Source organism: Corvus kubaryi, unplaced genomic scaffold (assembly GCF_017639235.1).
Source record: "Corvus kubaryi isolate FWS band 111438036 unplaced genomic scaffold, C.kubaryi_AGA036_p1.0 split1-131, whole genome shotgun sequence".
Taxonomy (NCBI): Eukaryota; Metazoa; Chordata; class Aves; order Passeriformes; family Corvidae; genus Corvus; species Corvus kubaryi.
Window position 1 is genome coordinate 23,578,650 of NW_024582073.1, and position 19,639 is coordinate 23,598,288.

General features: G+C 38.5%; 1 protein-coding gene across 4 annotated transcripts in view; it reads left to right on the forward strand.

The window, feature by feature from the left end:
* Positions 1-19,639, forward strand: part of ZFYVE28 (zinc finger FYVE-type containing 28) — a 151,490-nt gene that overhangs the window by 49,373 nt on the left and 82,478 nt on the right. For all 4 annotated transcript variants that reach the window (XM_042053084.1, XM_042053085.1, XM_042053086.1 and 1 more), the window contains exon 2: positions 18,537-18,677. In XM_042053084.1, coding sequence (XP_041909018.1) covers positions 18,537-18,677 — 141 coding nt within the window. The remainder of the gene's footprint in view (positions 1-18,536; positions 18,678-19,639) is intronic.

Consider the following 19,639-nt stretch of genomic DNA (forward strand, 5'->3'; position numbering starts at 1 on the left):
GATTGTTTTACTAGAACAGACAGTCTTGCAAATTTTCTTCATTATTTGCTTGAGAGAGCCACAGGACTCGAGGTGAGACTGCCCTAGTGCAGAGCAGGACAATCCCCTCCCTTGCCCGGCTGGCGATGCTGTGCCTGATGTCCCTCCTGGCTGCCAGAGCACTCTGACTCACGTTCAACTTTCTGTTGATGAGGAGCCCTAGGTCCCTTTCCATGGTGCTGCTCTCCAGCCTCTCTTTCCCCAGTCTGTCTGTGTCTGTACATCCAGGTTGCCCCATCCCAGGCGCAGAATCCAGTGCTTTCCCTTGTTGAGCTTCACATGGTTGGTGATTGCCCAGACTTCTCATTTGTTGACATCTCTCTGCAGGGCCTCTCTGCCTTTGAGGGAGTCAACAGCTCCTCCCAGTGTTCTGTCATCTGTGAACATCGGTGTCCCTTACAGTCCTGCATCCAAGTCATTTATGAAGATGTCCATCACATGATGTTTTTATCCAGCTGTGTGCTGGACATTTTATTCAGAAGGATACCGATAGCATGGAAAGCTTTACTGAAATCCAAAATGGTTACATCACCTGACTTCCCTTGATCAACTAGGTGGATTACCTTGTCAAAGGGTAGCACTGCTTTATAAATTGGCAATATGCCAGTTGCTTTCTGATTAAAAGAAAATGTGGAGCAACTTGAGCTGTCTTCCTGTGTTCTATAAGTTGCTTGTCATCATTGAACCTGTGAATCTGATGCCAAGCATATGTTAAATGCTACAGGAATACAATGTTTTTGTTTATTTTCTGGGGAGGTTTGGGTAAAAGCAGAAGTGTCAACTTCTGATTGTCTTTTTTGTTCTCCTTCGTTATTGAATGTTCAAAGAGTAACATGTCCGTAGCCACTTGACAAAGAAGACAAATCTAAGTAATTGTTGCTCTGCAGCAAATAGTTGTGAAGGTTATACCTACAAGCAGAAGCCAGCTTCTGAAAACAAAATGTCTTACTGGGTCTGATATGTTCTTAGAACTCACATTTACATATCATACAGAAAAAAGGTATTTCTGAAAAGGAGGTGAGCAACAGAAAAACTGAGCACCTGAGTAGACAAGGAATTCACCCAGTGTTACAGAAGGGCAAGGGAGGAAGAGCAGCGTGGAGCTGGTGGCCTGTGCAGGTCTGCTGAGCCAGTCTGTTTCTTGCTCTCTGTTTGCTGGATTTCTTCCTTCTGGCTTTTTCTTTAATACTTGCTGTGAAGTTGAAGTCTTGAAGCTGGAGATGGTTTCTCAGAATGATTGGGGAGCACTGCAGCATAGCTAGGTCATGATGAAGCCTACGGTAATATAAATATTATATTAAGGTTGGTTATTAAACTGTAAAAAGGACACAGCAGTTTTTCGAAAACTGTAATTACTTAGGTTGTTGCCAAGCTGGAATTAAATCAGTTGTTTTGCCAGTAGCCAAAAAAATGGAAGATAAGAACTACAAGCAGGGGCATAAAACCTATGAACGTCCACTTTTTTTGTATTAATACTTTGTTGTCATGTCCACCTGAAATGTGTTCAGAATTGTTTTTATAGTCACTCTTTCAAGATGCCACTGAAAAAGTAGATGTTGCAAAAACCCTGTTTTGTGTATGTGAGATAAACAGGACAAGCAAAGAGTTAAGTAGTAGTTTTATTTGAGCTTTGTTAGAGGCATTCTGTTTTATCAGTTCATTATCAGAAATCAGTTCAATCTGTCAGTTTGGTGCTTTATGTGAACTTTTCCAATGGCAACCAGCAAAATTTTTTTTCCCTTGTATATAAATCAGTAAATCTGTCAAAGTCTGCCTTCAGCCTGGCTGTTCATCCATATGCTGCAGAATGCTGAAAGAACAGGAATGCAGCTATTTCTTAAACAGAACTATTTTACTATGTTCTGGAATGCTGGATGTGGAAGCTAATTAGCATTTTTTTGAAATTTCTTTGTAGCTTATTATTACTCAGTGCAAAATTTCACCTGGGTATATGCAAATAAGTTCATATTTGTCTTGGTAGGGTGGTATGATGTCTGAATGGCAATGGCTTACAATAAGAAACAGGATGGGTTCATTTTCTAGCGTCTTACAAAGCAGTTTCTCTAAGCAATTTAACCTTTTGTGTGTGAAGCAGTCACTGGGGAGCCTTATGTATAATGCTGCATTATAATAGGCTCTTCCACATAAACCAGCTTTAAACATTTTTTCCCCAGAATGCTGCAGAGGTTCAGTAGTTTGTTGTTAAACTGAGCCAAAATAACCATAACAGCTTTTTGTGGGTTTAGAAACCAAATGTCAAGATTCTCAGGAATGTCTCGCTGCCCTAATGCTGTATTTGAACTTCTACTGGTGCAGATGTGAATTGTGATGGATTAGTGGGTCATCTGATTCTCTAAAATTATTTTGCATTTATCACATTAGAAATGTATATAATAAAATAGTTCTGCTTTTTATGGCTATGTACATTCCAATGAGAATCTACTAGGATTTTGATTTTAAGGAGAAAAATTTCAAACCACCAAAAGAATAAACCTGAATGTATTGGAAAACCTTCTTTCCTTTTAAAGAGAACTCATATTTCTCGCTTCTTCTCAGTCCTCTGAATTTGCTGCACTGTAAGTTTTGCCATCATGTCCAGGAGACTCAGTGATTTTAAGGCATTAGGAAAAATAAATCCACCAGTGTATATACACTCAAATGAATGCATCCTGCAATATGTTGCTACTAAAACTACTTACATTTAGAGCAAGTAATTAAATTCCACTGACTAGATTATTTTTTTCTCCTCAGAATGGGAAGTGTCCTTTTCACTTTTCTGTCTTTCTTATAATCAAAACAACATATGTTGTAATTGCTGGTTTCTTGATGAATTCACAGTAATAATCCTGAACTGTTGGTTGTTGGTTTTGGCTTGATGCAAGAACACTGGTGTTGTCTTGAATGAGCTATTGCCAGTATACAAGTAAGGATTAGATTTTTTTGGAATGTTTCATATATTCAGTGAAGCTGTGTTACAGGCAGAATGGAGCTTTAATCCAAGGTTATTCCATCAGTTATTGGGGAAAAAAAAATTGACAGATACTTTGCCCCAGTAAGAGATGTAGTTTTCAGGGGTTTTCTCTCTCTCTGCTGTTCTCTCTTTGTATCACTGTCCACCAGTGTTTTAATCTTGTTTGGTTTGATGTGAGTTCATAGGCTTCTTTCTTGGTGCAAAGCTTTCCGAGCAAGCTTATGTCAGTGGCCAACTAAACCAGTACATCTATCTCCCCTAGCACATGACTACTATTTTTCTTAAAATTAGCCTTGGTTCTTTACATTTTACCTGTTTTTCTGGATGGGTTGGTTTATTTGTTTGTTGTTTTGGTTTTGGGTTGGGTTTTTTTTGTTGTTGTTGGTTGGTGGGGTTTTTTTGTTTGTTTTTTTGGTTTGGTTTGGTTTTTTGTTTTCTTTGTTGTTTGTTTGTTTGGGGTTTCTTTGATATACCAAGGGTGCTAATCCATGTGTAATTTTGGAGCCATCAGGTATGATGTCAGCTTTTCCACTTCAGTCTGTTAATATTTTTCTGAGAAGTAATATGTTGGCAGAGGGCTGCCTCAGCAGCCTGGTCCTAGAGGACAAATGGGAAAATCAAGTAACAAGAGCTTCCATGAATGAACACATCTTGTACTTCAGAAGTATTTTGGCGTAGCTAAGCCATCTGCTGCCTAGAACTGAAAAGTTCTGAAGGCAGTGTCTGCAATATGTTGGTCCCAGGCTCTGCTTTGTCTTTGCAAGATAGATTTTTTTACTTTGGCTTCATGATCTCATGTGAGGCCTTTCTCCTGCACAGGTGTGGACTCATTAAAACTAGAGCAGATTCTTAATGCCCAGTTCTCAGGTGAAGGGCTGTGATTTGACTCTACCAAACTTAGTTTTTCCTCAGGATTGTTTGGTGTTACACTTTTTTTTCTACACTCTTTCTGGGGTGCTGTGGCTGCTTATGCCTAAGTGAAATTTTTCTTGGCACAAGCTGACAGACAAACCTGAGAAATAGTCTGAAAAACTGCTACTTTTGACTCTCTTCCCAGCTAGGAACTGCGCTGATTTTATGAATGGGGAAAAAAATCCTCAGAGCATGTTATTCCAGTCTAGGTGGAGTTTCTGCTTAGGCTGGGTGAGGGTTTAGAAACCTCTGAAAGGACTCAGTAAGTCATGTGGGAATGTGAATCAATAAACTACCACCTTAAGAAACTCAGACATATTTAATTTCTCACTAAGGATGTATATTCATATGTCTTCAAAGTATATAAAAGAATATTAGTGACTGGAGTGGTAAATTTGTGATAGTCTGTGATTGAGAACTAAGAGCTTTGTAGAGCACTGAATCTAGACTGTCTTTTGGTTTTAAGGGGAAGTGAGCTGGCATGGAGTGGGTTATATTCAGTATGTACGTACCTTATGCACAGAACCTTTTCTCATAATCAGATACAGTGAATATATACCATGTTTTATTATGGTTTTTACAAGCAACAGTGCAGCCTTGGGTGTAATTATTCCCTCTGACAGAAATCTCATGTTCTGGATCCCATGCTCAGTTGACATGTTTTTCACGTGTTCTTGCTGTCGTCATAAGTACTGTTTAAATGACTTCCAAAAAGAATCACTCACTGGAGTATCCCTCCATATTTTATATTGTTGAGTCCTTTACAGCACAAAAGCCTTGGTTCTTTGATGAGGAGCAGTGTGTTTTGTATTGGGAGGTTGAAAAATGGAGGAGTGATGCTGTAGAAAGACTTGGAGGTACAATGCAGGCAGATGCATTTGGTGCACATGGGGAGAGATGGTTCAGGGAGCGAGGCGAACTAGTCTGCCAAACCAAATTTGTTATATGCTGCCAGCTGCACAGTCTAATTGCATCTGTCTTGTGGCAGTGTGAAAGAGACTTTGGGGTGTTCCAGAGAATGAGTGAGAAGCTTGCTTTTGTAATTTGGTTTGCTCTAGTGTTGCTGTTAAACATTAAGTTTTTATGGTAATATTTTGTTATAGTGGGGTTTTTTGGAAGTTGACATGATTGAGTGGGTTAGTTATTAGGGCAGTGTTAGTTTTCAAATTGCAGTCTCCTGTACTGAGTGATGCTTGTGGTGAGGCACTAAGGCAAGGCTCTATTGGAGCATCATCCATTGCAAGTCAGAATAAATTCCTCATCATGTAAAATGAAATGCATGAGAGTCACGTTATCCTCTGCAATTAATTGCTGAAGTGTGTAACACTGCTCTGCTGGAGAGTTTTCCCATCTGTTGCAGAGGACAATATGCACAGAGGAACTCTGAATCAGTGCTGGCCTGAGCAGAATGAAAATAAAACGAACTTTTCTCTTTGAATTCTAATTTTTGGGGTTTTTCAAATTTTTTCCTGCAGTATATCTTGCTCTAAGTGCTGCATATGTTCTTATGTAGCGATTTGTCCAGAGAGAAATTACGTGTGTAAGAGAAATTTCTCCCTTTTGTTCTCTTTTGGGAATCACAAGGCTCTGTTGGGCCACCTGGAATACTGGGCTGAGTGCAGGTCCAGCTGGGCAGGAAGAATCGCTCGTGTGCTACCACAGAGGAGCAAATGGCACCCTGATGATGTTGGGGTGTGGGGTGGCAGAGCACAGCCTCACTAAGCTCCTTTGCAGAAACTTGGGGTGTTTAAGGGAGGTTCTCTAAGTGTGTGCTTCACAAGTGCAAACAACTCTGTGGTAAGAAACATATATATATATATATATATATGTAATCATTAGGAAGTCTAGCAGTCTCCTGGTTTTTCATGTTTTGTGTAATGAAATTATTTCATGGGAAATAAAGATGTTTGTAATAGCTCTTCTGGTAATTTAGCAAGTCTCACTTTGCAGGTAATTTAGCTTTTTCTTTATGGAATAAAATAACTTGCATATCTTTCTTGAAGTTTTCCTTTACTAATACAATTTTGTATATACGAGGGCTATTAATGTAATTTTCATAGTTCAAATTGTTTCATTTACAGAATCACAGCATAGTTTAGGGTTGGAAGGGACCTCTGGAGATCATCCAGTCCAACATCCCTGCCAAGGCAGGGGCACCTGGAGCAGATTACATAGGAATGTGTTGAGGTGGATTTTTAATGTCTCCAGGGAGAGAGACTCCATGACCTCCCTGGGCAGCCTGTATCAGTGCCCTGCCACTATCAATGTAAAGTTCAGCCTCACGTTGAAGTGAAACTTTTTGTGTTTTATTTTATGGCCATTGCTGCTTGTCCTGTCCTGGACACCACTGAAAAGGTCTGGCACTCTAGGCTTTATCTTGTTAGGAGGCCTGCATTCATCACAGCTATAGAATTTAGCTTTGAGATTTGATGCTCAGAAGTTACCAGTGAGGAGGGCTGGGTTTACTGTGCAACTTCAAGATGCTTTTAAAAAAGGAAAGTTTTTATTTGGTTTGTAAATCCATCTTTTTAGTTGTATCTTTGTTTCCTATGTCTGCTCTGTTCTCAACACTAGTACTGGGTTTGGTTCTGTCTTAGCCTGAGTGCTTTTGGTTATGCTTTTTTGCATCTTGTACTTCAGATTTTTATTGCCTTCCTCATTCCAGCACTTCCAGCATTCAGTGACATGTTAAACAGTGACCACTGTATTTCACAAGTGGATTTTGTCTAATTTAAATGTGGAGCTGCCTGTCTCAAATGGGTCTTTATGAAGCAATCTGCATTCACAAAACACCTGGGAATTTTTGCCATAATTTTTGACAGATTATTTTGCTGTATGTGGAATAAATATATAAATGTATGTCTCCATAATAAGTCATTGTGCTGTAATTAGTCAGTACTTTCACCGTCTTACTGTAATTACACCCACTCACCCTCTATAGGTAATGCCCTTTCTTTGTCTCAGATTGTATTGGCACCTGACTAGTCCTTAGGCTGGTGTAGATAGCAACACAATCAATCAAGCAGTAGCTGCTTGCAGAGTAGAAATACACTGCCAGCTTGATTTACGTTTCTGTTTTTAGTCCATTTCAGAATCATAATTGTGTTTTGCTGAATATAAATAATTCTCAATGGCCCTTGAAAAGAGATGCAGATCCCCAGACTTCGTGAGTTCCAGGTTATAGTCTTTTGCCTGTCATTTCCAGTTGATAAATTCTGGACTTCCTTTTTTTTCTCAAATAAATAAACAGAAAAGTAAATGAATAAAAATTTTCTGAACACATACTTTGATTATGGATATTATTCATGGTTTTGAATGGTGGTTGTGTTCTCAGCATAATTTTGGGATGTGATAACATCATCTCTGAAGTGAATGTGTCTTCCTGAACAGAACCTTTAATTGGATATATTCTATTTTAGCCTATGTATATCGTTAGTAATTAAAAATAATGTAAAAAATATATCAAGGAAAACAAATAGCAAAAAAATCTGAGTTATGGCATATTGGTATGAATATTTGCCGTTTTAAAAAAATGCCTGTCAGTCTTCACAACATTTTCTTTCAAAGGAAAATGCTGTGTTTCACCTGTAACTTGGTAAGGAAAAGCAGTATAGTGTTAGAAGTTGTAAAATATTCAGAGCGTGAGGAAACTGTTGCCTGACTAGATGAAGTAACTGCTTGGAGGAATAACCAAAAACATTTTACTGTAAAACTTTTCAATTAATTGCTTTGACTGTTTGCAAAAAGCAACGGAAGTGTAAAATACATGTCTCCTTTAAGTACTTTTCCACAGTTCCTTGGGTCATGTGTATTAAAAGCATGAGATTTATGTTTAATAATGCATTGAGATTTTTTTTTAGATCGTCATTGGTAGTCCCTGAAGCTCTGCAGGCATTTTCAGTGTGCAGGCTTGCCTGTGTCATATACACTGGATTTTGGAAAATAAAGCAGAGCTGTGGCTCAGGTGTGGTGTAACCACTGCTGGAGGGAGCAAAACAGAAAAAACTGGAGCTAAATTTGGATGCAAGACAGTTGGTCTCTAAGGTAGCAAGAAGCAGCAAAAAAGAGATTTTTATTTCAGTAGGTTTGAACTGGTGTATCTGGCATTCAGAAGGAAATTGTACCATTATGCTCCTGGCAGATCTAGAGGGATCTGGAGATCTGATTGGGCTGGAGAGAGACATGTCTGGTTTAGGCAAGACCACCGTGGGGAAGTACTTCCAGGTTCTGACCTTCATTATGGATTTGTTACACAAAACAGAAAGGCTAGAGCACAGAAAAAATGAGGAATAGGAGATGCCTATGGTTGTTCTTGCCTGTTTTAGAGCAAATTCGCGTTTTAGGCAAGTCATGTGATCGTGTGACTGTAGGTTAGACAGCTGTGTAAGTCAGGCTGGATGCAACTGTTACCGACTGTTTTCAGAGCAGTCTTGAAATTAATGGCAATAATTGAGAACTTGGATTTCAGAAATGTCAGGAAGCTTTTGACACTTAGATTTTATGTTGCTTAGTCAGAGAAAAATATTCACTGTGTTGCAGCTGAAAAGCAATTAATAGCTTTGATCCAAGACTGCATTTATGCTGAACCTTGTGTCAAATGCAGTATTCATGATGAAACCAATGGAGCAATTTAAGGTGTTAGGTCATTGAAATACAAGTTAGAGTTACCCCAGCAGGTGTCCATCCCGTAAGGCTTTGGAAGCACTGGAGTTCTTTGCCCCATTACATGTGAGGAGTCTTGAGTCTTTCTGTGATTTTGGTATGGTCCCTAGTTAATGTTCATTTCTGGAGCCTGACTGGGGTTTAGAGCCTGTATAGTGCAGGGATGGTAGAGAAGATCTTTTGGCTGTGCTGGAAGATAAAGATTCTTAGTGTCTGCTGATAAAGGCTTTCAGTAGGTGTTTACATGGAAATAGAAGCAAATTTTTACTTGTATGAGTTAATAATACTTTTGTGTTACTTAGGCGTGCTTTGTTTTTCGAACATCACATTTCTCTGTCTTTTTGTGGTGCCTCCAGTGTAGTGTTGTTTTTCAATACTATTATCAAATACAGTAAAGGAAAACTAGTTTGAATCATATTTTTGCCAAGGTATTGTAAATATTACAGTAAGCATTACTGGTAATGCATTTCCACTTAACATCAGTTCTGCAATTAATGCGTTTATCTCTTTTGTCACTTGGCATTCTACAGAAATACCTGGCAACCAGAAGTTTGCAGAATGCATTTGGGGACAACCAACATTTAGTTAGAATGTGAAAGTGATATTGCTGATCAATAAAGGGTAATAGGCAATAGAGTGTATGTGTAATAGCTGTTCTGAAAGCTGTTGCTGGGAATGTGGGAAAAGGGTCCATTCATTAAATAGGTAGTGCCGTAATTATGTTGGTTTTTCATAAGTACCTGAACAGGCAGCAACCAGGTCGGGCAAACTTGATCTTGCCAGAAGAAACAATATGTGATTTTTAAATCCTTGTATGAATCACTAATATGTATTGAATAGAGGGTTTGGGGGTTTTTTATGTTTTGTTTTGTTTGGATTTTTTGTTTTATTGTTCCTCTCAATAAATGGATATAGAGAGACTGTAAGCCCGAAGAGCATTCGTGGTTGCATTTAACTTCTGCTTAGTTTTTGTGCATTCTGTGTCTTGTTTTAAAAGGAGCAGTTTGGGGTTGAGAATGGCTGAAGACTGATAGAGCTTATCCAACATGCATGCTGATGAGAAGTGGTCAAACTCAAACTGTATGCTGAGCTAGCACAGAAAACGGGAATAGCTGTACAAACCCATTTGTCTCCCAGGAGAGATTTTCTGCGTGACCAGGAGACCAAGGACAGACCTTGAGGATATTGTCTAAAAAGACCTGGGAGTGCCTAATTGAGCAAAAAATATTCAATTCAGCAGGGAGTGGGAGCAGGGATGCATGGGAGCCTTCTGCTATGCACTATCATCCAGTCAGTTTCCTGTCTCCAGCAAATATGTGCTTTTTGTGTACTTGAATATATTTTGTTGTTGTTGGACTGCTTCCAAAGTTTTAAACATGGTTTAAAGTCCTGTGTAGTCCTGCTGTCAGCCTTTCCCCTCCCTTTCTTCTTGCTCATGTTCTGGTAATTTTCAAAGCCACTATTCATGCTCAAGTGTGCTTGGAAAAAGGATAGTAATCACAGTATCAAGTTGTTAAAAGCAATGAAGTTCCTAAAAGTTCCCTAAAACTTTAGGTAGGCTCTGCCTACAAGGAGGTGTAGACTTTCTACAAAGAGAGATGATGTTAAATACTTGAAATAGAGGACTGTGTCTGGAGTGTGTTCCTGGTTAGACATGGGTGAATCTCCCATTCAGAGACTGGGAGCACAGATGGGTGCTGTGGTAAAAGCATGGGACAAACATCCACTGAAGCTTGCTGTTGCCTGGAAAACAGAGTAGGAAACAGAGTTTGACTGGTGATGGCACTTGGAAAGCTACTTGTTTATATGATTTAGCTGAAATAGTGGAAATAAGATCAAAAGATTTACTTATGCAAACATTCATTTGAAGTTATTGTCAGAAGGCAGAAGCTGGGAAAAGTTTTGCTGCTGAGGGCTGTATGAGCCATTTCTTTCATCACTGAGTTGAACAGGTGCACTTTGGAACAAAGTTTTGATGAAATCTTTTTGTTGCAATGATTGATTGTGCTACTGATACAATGCCAAGGTAGTTAAATCCCAAGCATCTGTCAAGGTGTTCAGCTTGAGCTTGTTGAAAGTCTCCTACAAGGCAAATGAGGTTATGTATGAGCAGCTTTACACAGATGCTGCTGCTTTTGTTAAAATATGATATGGAACACCTCAGACTCACCCTAAGTGAGTTTGCTGAGCCAAAGAGAAATAAAGATGCACTTTGAACATGAAAAAACTAAGGAATGTGCTATGCCTGTTGATACCTGAGAAGGACTATGGAGCAACTCTTTCACAGTCATCAGGCTTGAACTTGCTGGGTCAGGTTACCCTCTTATTAGAGTTTTGTCTATGCCCTGATTAAGATAATTATTTTATGATATAGAAGTAAGAAGTTGGACATGGCAGATTGTTCAAAATTGGTTGGTTCTGAACAGCAAAGCAAAATTTGTGTTTTAGGAGGTCTGCTAAGCATGACCAAAATACTGGAACTATAGACCTAGGAAGGAAAAAATAATTTAGGGATGTGTGTGCTAAAAGATGACAGAACCAAAAAGAGTCTTCAAGACGATCCTTTAACTGCATAAAGTGGTTGTTTGAGGTTGTTGGGGGTTTTTTGTTTGTTGGGTTTAGTTGGGTTTTTTAGGATAAAAGTCTGATTCTGAAAGGAAAAAAGGTAATACCTCGAGAGAAATTAACATGTTAGACATGTCTAAGAACAGGTCATTGTTTGCCCAAATATTTAGGAGTTATAAATATTTAGACACATCCATTAGACTATAACATAACTAGAGTGGGTTGAAAGTAGTCTAATGTGGCAAGTTGTGAAGACATGTAGTGTGGCAGGATGCTTTGGATTGCTGGGGGACAGATTGCTGGGTGCCACTTCCAAATGCCACATGATTCCTCTGTGTAAGGGGGGGCTGTACATCTGGAATTGAACATAATCGATCAACAAGCCCAGGGAGCGAAATTGGCTATTTTCCTCTTTGTAGGTAACAAATCACTAAAAGCACTGCAGAATCTATTTTATTTGAAGAGATGCTTAGTGTCATGTTTGAGTTTAAATACAAAAATCTAGACAGATCTGAAGCAAACTGCATAAAAGCATTTAGGGAAAAAAAAAACCTGAAGAGTGATTTGTACATTTCAATATGTATCCTGACAAGCTGAATTTGTTGTTTCTAAGTAAATATTTGTTCTTTAAACTTGATGTTCTTACAGCAGCTGAGAATGAAATCTGATTAGCTTAAGTCAAACTCTGAGATCTTAGCTGCTGGAGGACGCTTTGGTTAAGTGTTTTACAAGTTCAGAGGGGTGGGTTGACCTTGTCTGGCTGCCAGGTGCCCACCCAGCCATTCTCTCACTCCCCTTCACAACAGGCCAGGGAAAGAAAATAGGATGAAAAAGCTTGTGGGTCAGGATAAAGACAGGGAGATCACTCACCAGTTGCCATCATGAGCAAAACAGATGCAATATGGGGAAGGTTAATTTCTTGCTAATTAAAAATAGCCCGCCATAGGCTGGATGAGTAGGCAACCTTGAAGGTTACCCACTCTTCACCTGGAAGAAGTGGCTGCTCCACCACTTCCCTACAGCAAAACCCTTTTCTCTTCTGGAGTCCATCTTCTTTTCTAGAAATCGAGGCTATGGTTCAGCTGCAGGGCACTCCTATTCTGCAGAATAGATGTCCGAAAGCTTCAGTAATTTGTATTCAGCATATGCTTATGTGCTTCCCCCAGAAAATATGGATTTGAGCACATGCTTTTCCAGATTAGTATTATGAACACTCAAAAATAGAAACTATGTACACTGACTTAATCTATCATGAGTGAAAACCGACAGCATGGCAGTCTCAGATGTTTGGTACTCTAGTTCAGCATAACTGTTATCAGATTTTCATGTTTGGGGGGTTCGAATTACACCCAATGTAGAGAAAATTGGAAAAGATTATCTACCTGATTTTTGTTGTCCTATGAATCATTAGCTCACTGGGGTTGTTTGTTTGTTTTGTCTTTTTGCTTAAGGTGCTGCTAGCATTTTATTGTGTTAACAAGCTGTTCACCTGTCTTTCTTGCTTGTGTAATGATATTCTATAGATAAACACAGAGCAGCTGGCAAAGCTTTAACGAGGCTGTAGCTTTTTTCACAATGCTTGGCTTTTACATATCCTTGTGACCAACTACCAGTTGTTGTCTTCATCTCTGAGTCATTTTTCTTTTTTATGCATGTGCAACACCAGCTTAAGACTTCATGACATTGTACAAAATATGACTGCTGAGGGAATTTTTTTCCTTTTTACTTTAACAGATAGCACTTCAGATAGTCAGTAGATTAAAAGGAAAATACCACAAACTAAGTAAAACCCCAAAACCAAACAACCCCCCTCTGCATACATCTATGTGCTTGGAACAGCAGTTCCTTTTTCATTTAGTATGAGGAAATATTTTTGCTGCTAAACCTCTGACAGTTAAGTGCCAGAATTTTTGACTCACCTGCCTGTTAGAGAATTATTGTGTCTTCTTGCTATTTATTAGCATTTGGAAATCAATGAAAAATTCAAAGTGCCTGTCCAAAGGAAGGATGTGAATACACTTGCTTACATGTGAGGTGAAAAATAAGCAGATGTAACAACTTGCTGGTATCCCTTTTTGAAGAAGGACCTTCAGTCTTTGGAATTTGTTGTCTGCCAGTTAAACCTACTACTGCAACTGTGACTGGTGTAAAAAGTTTTAATTGATTAAGTTTCTGTTGCTTTAAATATGTTACTTTTTCACAATGGCGATAAATAAACTTTGGACTCTGTGCCTAAATCCTGTTACTTTTGAACAAAAATTTTTTTTCTTTATAATATTATGTAAGTCTTAGTTAAATTTAATTAGCTTAAGACTAGTTACATGCAACATTATTTTTAAGTTTTGAAAATACTGAGTTGGCTCATCAGTGCCTTTATTTAAATTGCTTAGGGCCTAATTCTGCCTTTTCCACAGAGCACGCTGCCATCTTGTACAAGGAGTTGTTTTCTAATACAGAAGTATCGTTTTCTGTACACTGCAGAGTAGAAGCAAGTTTCTAACCTATGGCTTTCATGATTTCTCATCCTAAAGGGAATGTGCTTTCACTTGGGAAGTCCCTTTTTAAAAATTTCTGTGCTGTACAGTAATTGTTCATATTTGGGACTGTCCGATAATAGCAGCACGTATTTTGGGGAATGGAAAGTTTAAGGTTGATCCTGCGCCTCTTTCCTTTCCCTGAAAATACAGTAGGCAACAGATTTAGGCTGAGAACAACTCCTTAATAGACACACTACTGTTATGACCTGCCTCTGAGGCAGGCTGGGATTCCTGTTAATAAATTCCTTGGGATGAATTAGAGTGAAAAGACATTGAGTGACTGGTGTATTTATGAGGCAGATTTATTTTAAAACAATTCAATTGTGGTGGAAAGTATGTGGGCATTTTGTTTCTCTTCTATAAAAGTATAAACGTACCACAAAATACATAAGGAAAAGAAAGAGAAGGAAAAGATAAGAGTAGATAGTTGAGAGGAAAGATATCACCGCCTGAGGATCCAGTGATGAGACTTGATCACTGTTTTGCTGTACTAGTAGTCACAGACGTGATCCGTTGGGAATGGGGGCCCACAAAACAAAAAGTTTGTCCGGTTATATACATTCAAGTTGGCATGGAAATGCCTGGATCTCTTCCCAGGGAAAGGGATTCTCCAAGTCTGATGGAACACTATGGGCCACGTACAGTCTTCTGATGGAGAATTCCCCAAAAGAGTGAGGGAGTACTTTGGGGTCCTCGGTGGTTTTGAGCCCCCTCTATTGGTCCTGCCCACTCCTTGACTCCACTTCTGTGCTTCTGCACTTTATTTTGTGTGGTCACTGTAGACCTGAACAGGAAAATTAGCTCCAGAGAGGTGCTGCCCTGTGTTTGCATAGCCCCCACTTCCGGGCACATCCTGTTCTAACTTTCTCACTTGAGTGGTCATTGGTGTTTGAGGCATAGCAATGCATTAGCTCCTTACTGTTCAGGCTTCTAAAACCACCCTTTCCCTTACCACAGGGGGAATAAAAGAGGCTGTGTAGCTTCAAGACAGTTCCACTGATGTGAATGTGATAGCCTTCCTCTAAAACTTTTCTCATCAGCTGTTAGAGCTGTAGTAGAATAGGAATGGTTGAACAAGCAGTTGATGTTTAACCAAATATTGTCCTGTGGTTGTGAAGGCATTTCTTAATAAAATATATGTATTTGTGTAAAATACACCTTTTAGTAAGTGCTCCTTGAAAAGTTACCCCAGTGGATGTAGGTTTGCTTTGTTCCCATGTCAAAAGGCAATCTGGATTTACCATCAGCAAAGGCGTATAATTAATGCTTTTCTGTATAGTTTCTTTCCATAGGGATCAAGTCAGGGTTCCTGAGTGTGTGGGAGAAACATAAATGCTTAGTGCTGGAAGAGTGCCAGTGAACAAAGGGAGATCTGGAGCCTTTCATCTCAAGTCCATGGACTTTATTTTGAGCAGGGTTGGGTTTTAGCTGTTGTTCTGAAGACTTTAGATCAGCAATTCAAAAATGATGGATATTATTTTCCAGAGGACAACTGGCAGGCTTCAGAAGATAGTGCTATCACTAGCTGGGATCTTGCTCATTTGCATGGCTCCCTTGCTTCTTTCTGTTCTTTGGCTTATTTGGGATCATCATGTCTTCTTTTTGCAGTGGTGGTGGCTGCATTCTTGTTGCGATCTCAGTGGAAGAAAAAGCCTGAACAAAATCTGTACTTCTCTACAAAGGATCACGGAAACCTGGGGGAAAACATTCCCTTTAATGTTCAAATTATGGGCTGCTGTCAGTTCTAAGATGATGCACGTTTTATGTTACTCAAAAAGAGGTGGTATTGATACTTGAAAGCTGCTGTTAAAAACCATGCAGAAAGTGCTTGCAATTTTCTTTCAAAAAGAGGACATTTCCTTAAGAACCACCCTTGTTTCTGTAAATGTGATTTTCAAAGTGATTCTTAGATTCCAGAATTACTGTGTGGCTTGAGATTGGTCTGTTGGAACCCTGGCTTCTTGTTGATAGTTTATTTTTTGGGTGCTGTCCCATGTTGGGAAGTCTGTGCTAGAATTTCTCTTCTCTGTTAGTTGTCACTATTTTTTAGGGATAGTTTCTGGTTTTGGTCTACCTGCTTGTTTACAAGATTGAGAATAGCATCTTTTCTTCTGATAACATGCAATAAATAATTCTACAGACCTGTTATTTATCCAATAACCTGTAGGTAACAGGTTTCTTAATTTGTTTCTTTTTAACATTCTCTTATAGTCCATTTAAACTCCACTCCTGTTTGAAAAATCAGATCATAATTCATTATGCAATAAACCAACCTAACCTAATCCTGGTCACTGTTCATTGGTTGGACTTCATGGGCAAAGCCAGAATGTAACCAGTTCAATAGTTAATACAGCTTTTTTATATGGACAGTTTTACACTGACATTGTGGATGGTAGGCAGGCATCTTCTGACTATATATCTGACCTGTTGAGTGCAACTTAATAAAAAGTAAAAATCCTTAAAATAAATATTTAGTGAGTGATCTTATAACATGGCTAAATGTGTTACTTTGTTTGGTTGCGTTTTTTTTTTTTTTTTTTAAATTAACTAGTAGTGTGCTGATTGTTGTCTTTGTACTGGCTGGAATGATAGTTTGTGTATATCATACAAATGGGGATAGTAAGTTATGACCCATATATGAAGTGATGGTTTCAAATCTGTGGAGACTGGTGCCAGCACAATGTACCACACCACCGGAGAACAAAGACACTCAGGATAGCCTGGGCCATTTGTTGGGCTGAATATGTGGAATATAAAGAGGCATTAGGCAGAAGGAATGCAAGGTGTACTTGTAGAATGAGACTCCTGCCTGGAGAGCTCATACTCAGGAGGCTGTTGGGGTGATAATAGCAATATCACCACGTACAAAAAACTTCCAGTGCAACCAAACAAAAATTCTCCCCAAAAATCCCAAACCCATATGTGCAGCCTACAGTGGTGATATGGTTAAAGGGGTTACTGCCATCAGTGGATACAAAAATAGGCAAATAGAAGTACTGCAAGTACTCGATGCTGTAGTGGAATAAGGCAAAATGAGCAGTGTTGCTGAAGTCCAGCAAATCAAAACAAGGATTAGATGCATTAATTTGTTGTTAAATGGGATGATTTCCTTAAACAAACTGCCAAGATAAGTGGTAGGTTTTCCATGAGGTGTTTTCAAATTAAGTCTTTCTATTAATTTGAGTATCTAGGGATGGGAATTGCTAACTCTTCCTCTGCCAAGGAATAGTAAGGAATTTGGATTAAATTATTTGAACCATATTTTGCATAAACTGAAAATAAAAATTGGCATTGAACATGGCACCCTCCCTAATTTTCTGTTACCAAGTGGAGTAAATTGAATTTGTAGACTTGTGGTTATTTGCTTTAAGTGGCCCCCTGTGAAGAGATTTAGAGTTTCATGCAGTTTCAGCTTGCCAGGGACCACATATGATTGACAAAATTAATCAAAGATCACACTACTAATCCAGACCAAACATAACACAGTTGAGAGAACTCAATTAAAACTTTTGTTCCTCCAGTTGAAAAAATCAGCCATGTGGGAGCTAAGTATCTCAGGCATACTTGTGTTGCTTGAGACCAGTCTTAATAAATTGCCTTATTTTGCTTCTGCAATGCAATTTAGATGCTTGAAAATCAGCAGTCGTGCTTTGCCACAATTCCATACACAGGCTCCTGCATCTTTGTTTATTAGCTCTGTCCAGAAGGTTTTAATGGTTGTGGATAGATGCTGAAGGAAAACATAAAACCCAGAAATAATAAAAATAATCGGGTAGGGAATGCTTAAAGAAATGCTTTACTAATCTTGACTATAAATACAGAAATTTAGAACTAAACAACATAAAATTTAGTAGTTCAATTACATGCTCTCCCTCTTATTATCATTCATTTTGAATTTTGTTTGTTTCCCTGACCATATATCACAAGCTTTATCCTTCTCCCTGGGCACCTTTATATCAGGGCTATAGTGAAGACATTATTCAAGAGTGTAGATTTTTGTCAGCTTACACTTAAGATATTGAAACCAGAATTCCTAGCTGTTAATGTTAAAAAAAATCCTTTTATGATGTAAACTTTTACTATTAATATTTATTATTAATATTTCTCAATGTTTTTGAGGAAGCATTCTTTTGGTCTTTTTATTACAATTGCTGCTTTGTTTTAATGTGGCCAAAAATCCATTGTGATGATTCTGTACTTTGCCATTTGAAAGACTTGTGACATAGTTTTCTCTCTGTAATACCTTGTTTAGTCATATTATTATTTGTTTTGTAAAGTGTTTGCATCTATTTGGCCCTGGTAGATTCAGTACCTTTGCCTTCTGTGGCTTCATTCTTGTGATGCTCAAAAGGAGGATTCTGACCAGATCATGCTGCAAATGTTACTGTGGTGCTTGATAGATTATTCGATTGCTGGATAGGTTTGGGGGTATGGTTTGTTTGTTTTAACTTGGAAAGCAACTTTGTCTTGTTTTGCCTGGAGCTGAAGTCTACTTTTGTTTAATAAACAAAACTTGTGATTCAGTTGTTTGCACCTGCAGATAATTATGTCACAAGTAGTGAGAATGCCAGGGTGGTTTTGGAGATAATGGTAGCTGAGTAATGTCTCAGATTTATTATGTGAGAGGTTTTTTGAGAGTTTGGGGTTTTTTTTTCTTCAAAGTAGAACAAATTTCTAAGTGTATGTAAGTATCTCAAGATCATTCTTTTCCATGCTGCCACACTGCTTATCTGGCTTATATGTTAAAAAAAATCACAGTAAATACAACTCCTTGAAGTCAGTTTAATTTTTGGGTTTTGGTTTGGTTTTTTTGTAAAAATAATGTAATATTGTCCATGTCTCCAATACAGAGAACAGACCCACAGCTCCTTGCTCAGTTCTACTATGCTGATGAGGAACTAAATCAAGTAGCAGCTGAACTGGACAGTTTGGATGGAAGAAAAGACCCACAGAGATGTACACTGCTGGTCAACCAGTTTCGCTCCTGTCAGGTAATCAAAGTGGCAACTTCCTGATTTCAGTGGGATTTTAATGTATGTTTAATGTATTACATCAATATTTTTTGTATTAATTAGATTTTATTCTCAGAGCTTTTTAAAATGAACCATCTTTAGATACATGCCTTTCCTTACTTTAAAGGGTATATTCTTGAAAATACTATCCATAAATGAAATTTCCTACATCTCATATAAGAGTGTGGATGCTTTCCCTGAATGAGAATAGAGATCATAAACTTTGTTTCCTTTATAAAAAATAAGCATACAGAGCTTACTAAGACATGAAAAATATTTCAAAATTTCCAGCAGCAAAAAATAGCCATGTCATTTGTAGCTGCTCAGCTTTCACACCTCATGAATCTGATAGTTTTTCATTAGTAAATGAGCTACATTCAGAGGGTTATATGGTGTTTAGCTAATTCAAATTTTTAGAGGTAGAAACTACTTTTGTTGTACACTTCTGATTTGCATGCATGCTCTGATATTTTCTCTCCCAGTCACACCCAAGAAAAACACTTTAAACTGAAGTAGGCTCAAGTCTAAAATATGTGATGTTCAGCTGATAGGAGGATTTCTGTATGAAAAGTAAATGCTTGCTGTCACCTCAGGAAAATTTAAGTGGAAAGACCATAGTAATAAATACACATTTACATCTCCACTGATGCCTTGAGAGGCCTCCTAGAAACAGACTAGACAGCAGTAAAGAATTAAAAGAGGTATTTATTTGAAAGACCTTCAAAGGTACGCCCAGGGGAGTCTGAAGCTATTCTCAAAATGTACCCCGAGATGGACCCCAGGTCACGAGTTCTTCACTCTTTTATAGGTTTGGTTCATTTGCATAGCAGGGTTAATTCTCCAATTAAAGCTTCAGATTTCCCCTCAGCTTGCCCCCCCCCTTTGTGGTTCTTTGGTTTATACTTTTGGCCTAGGACAGTCTTGGTGTCCTTGGAGAACAG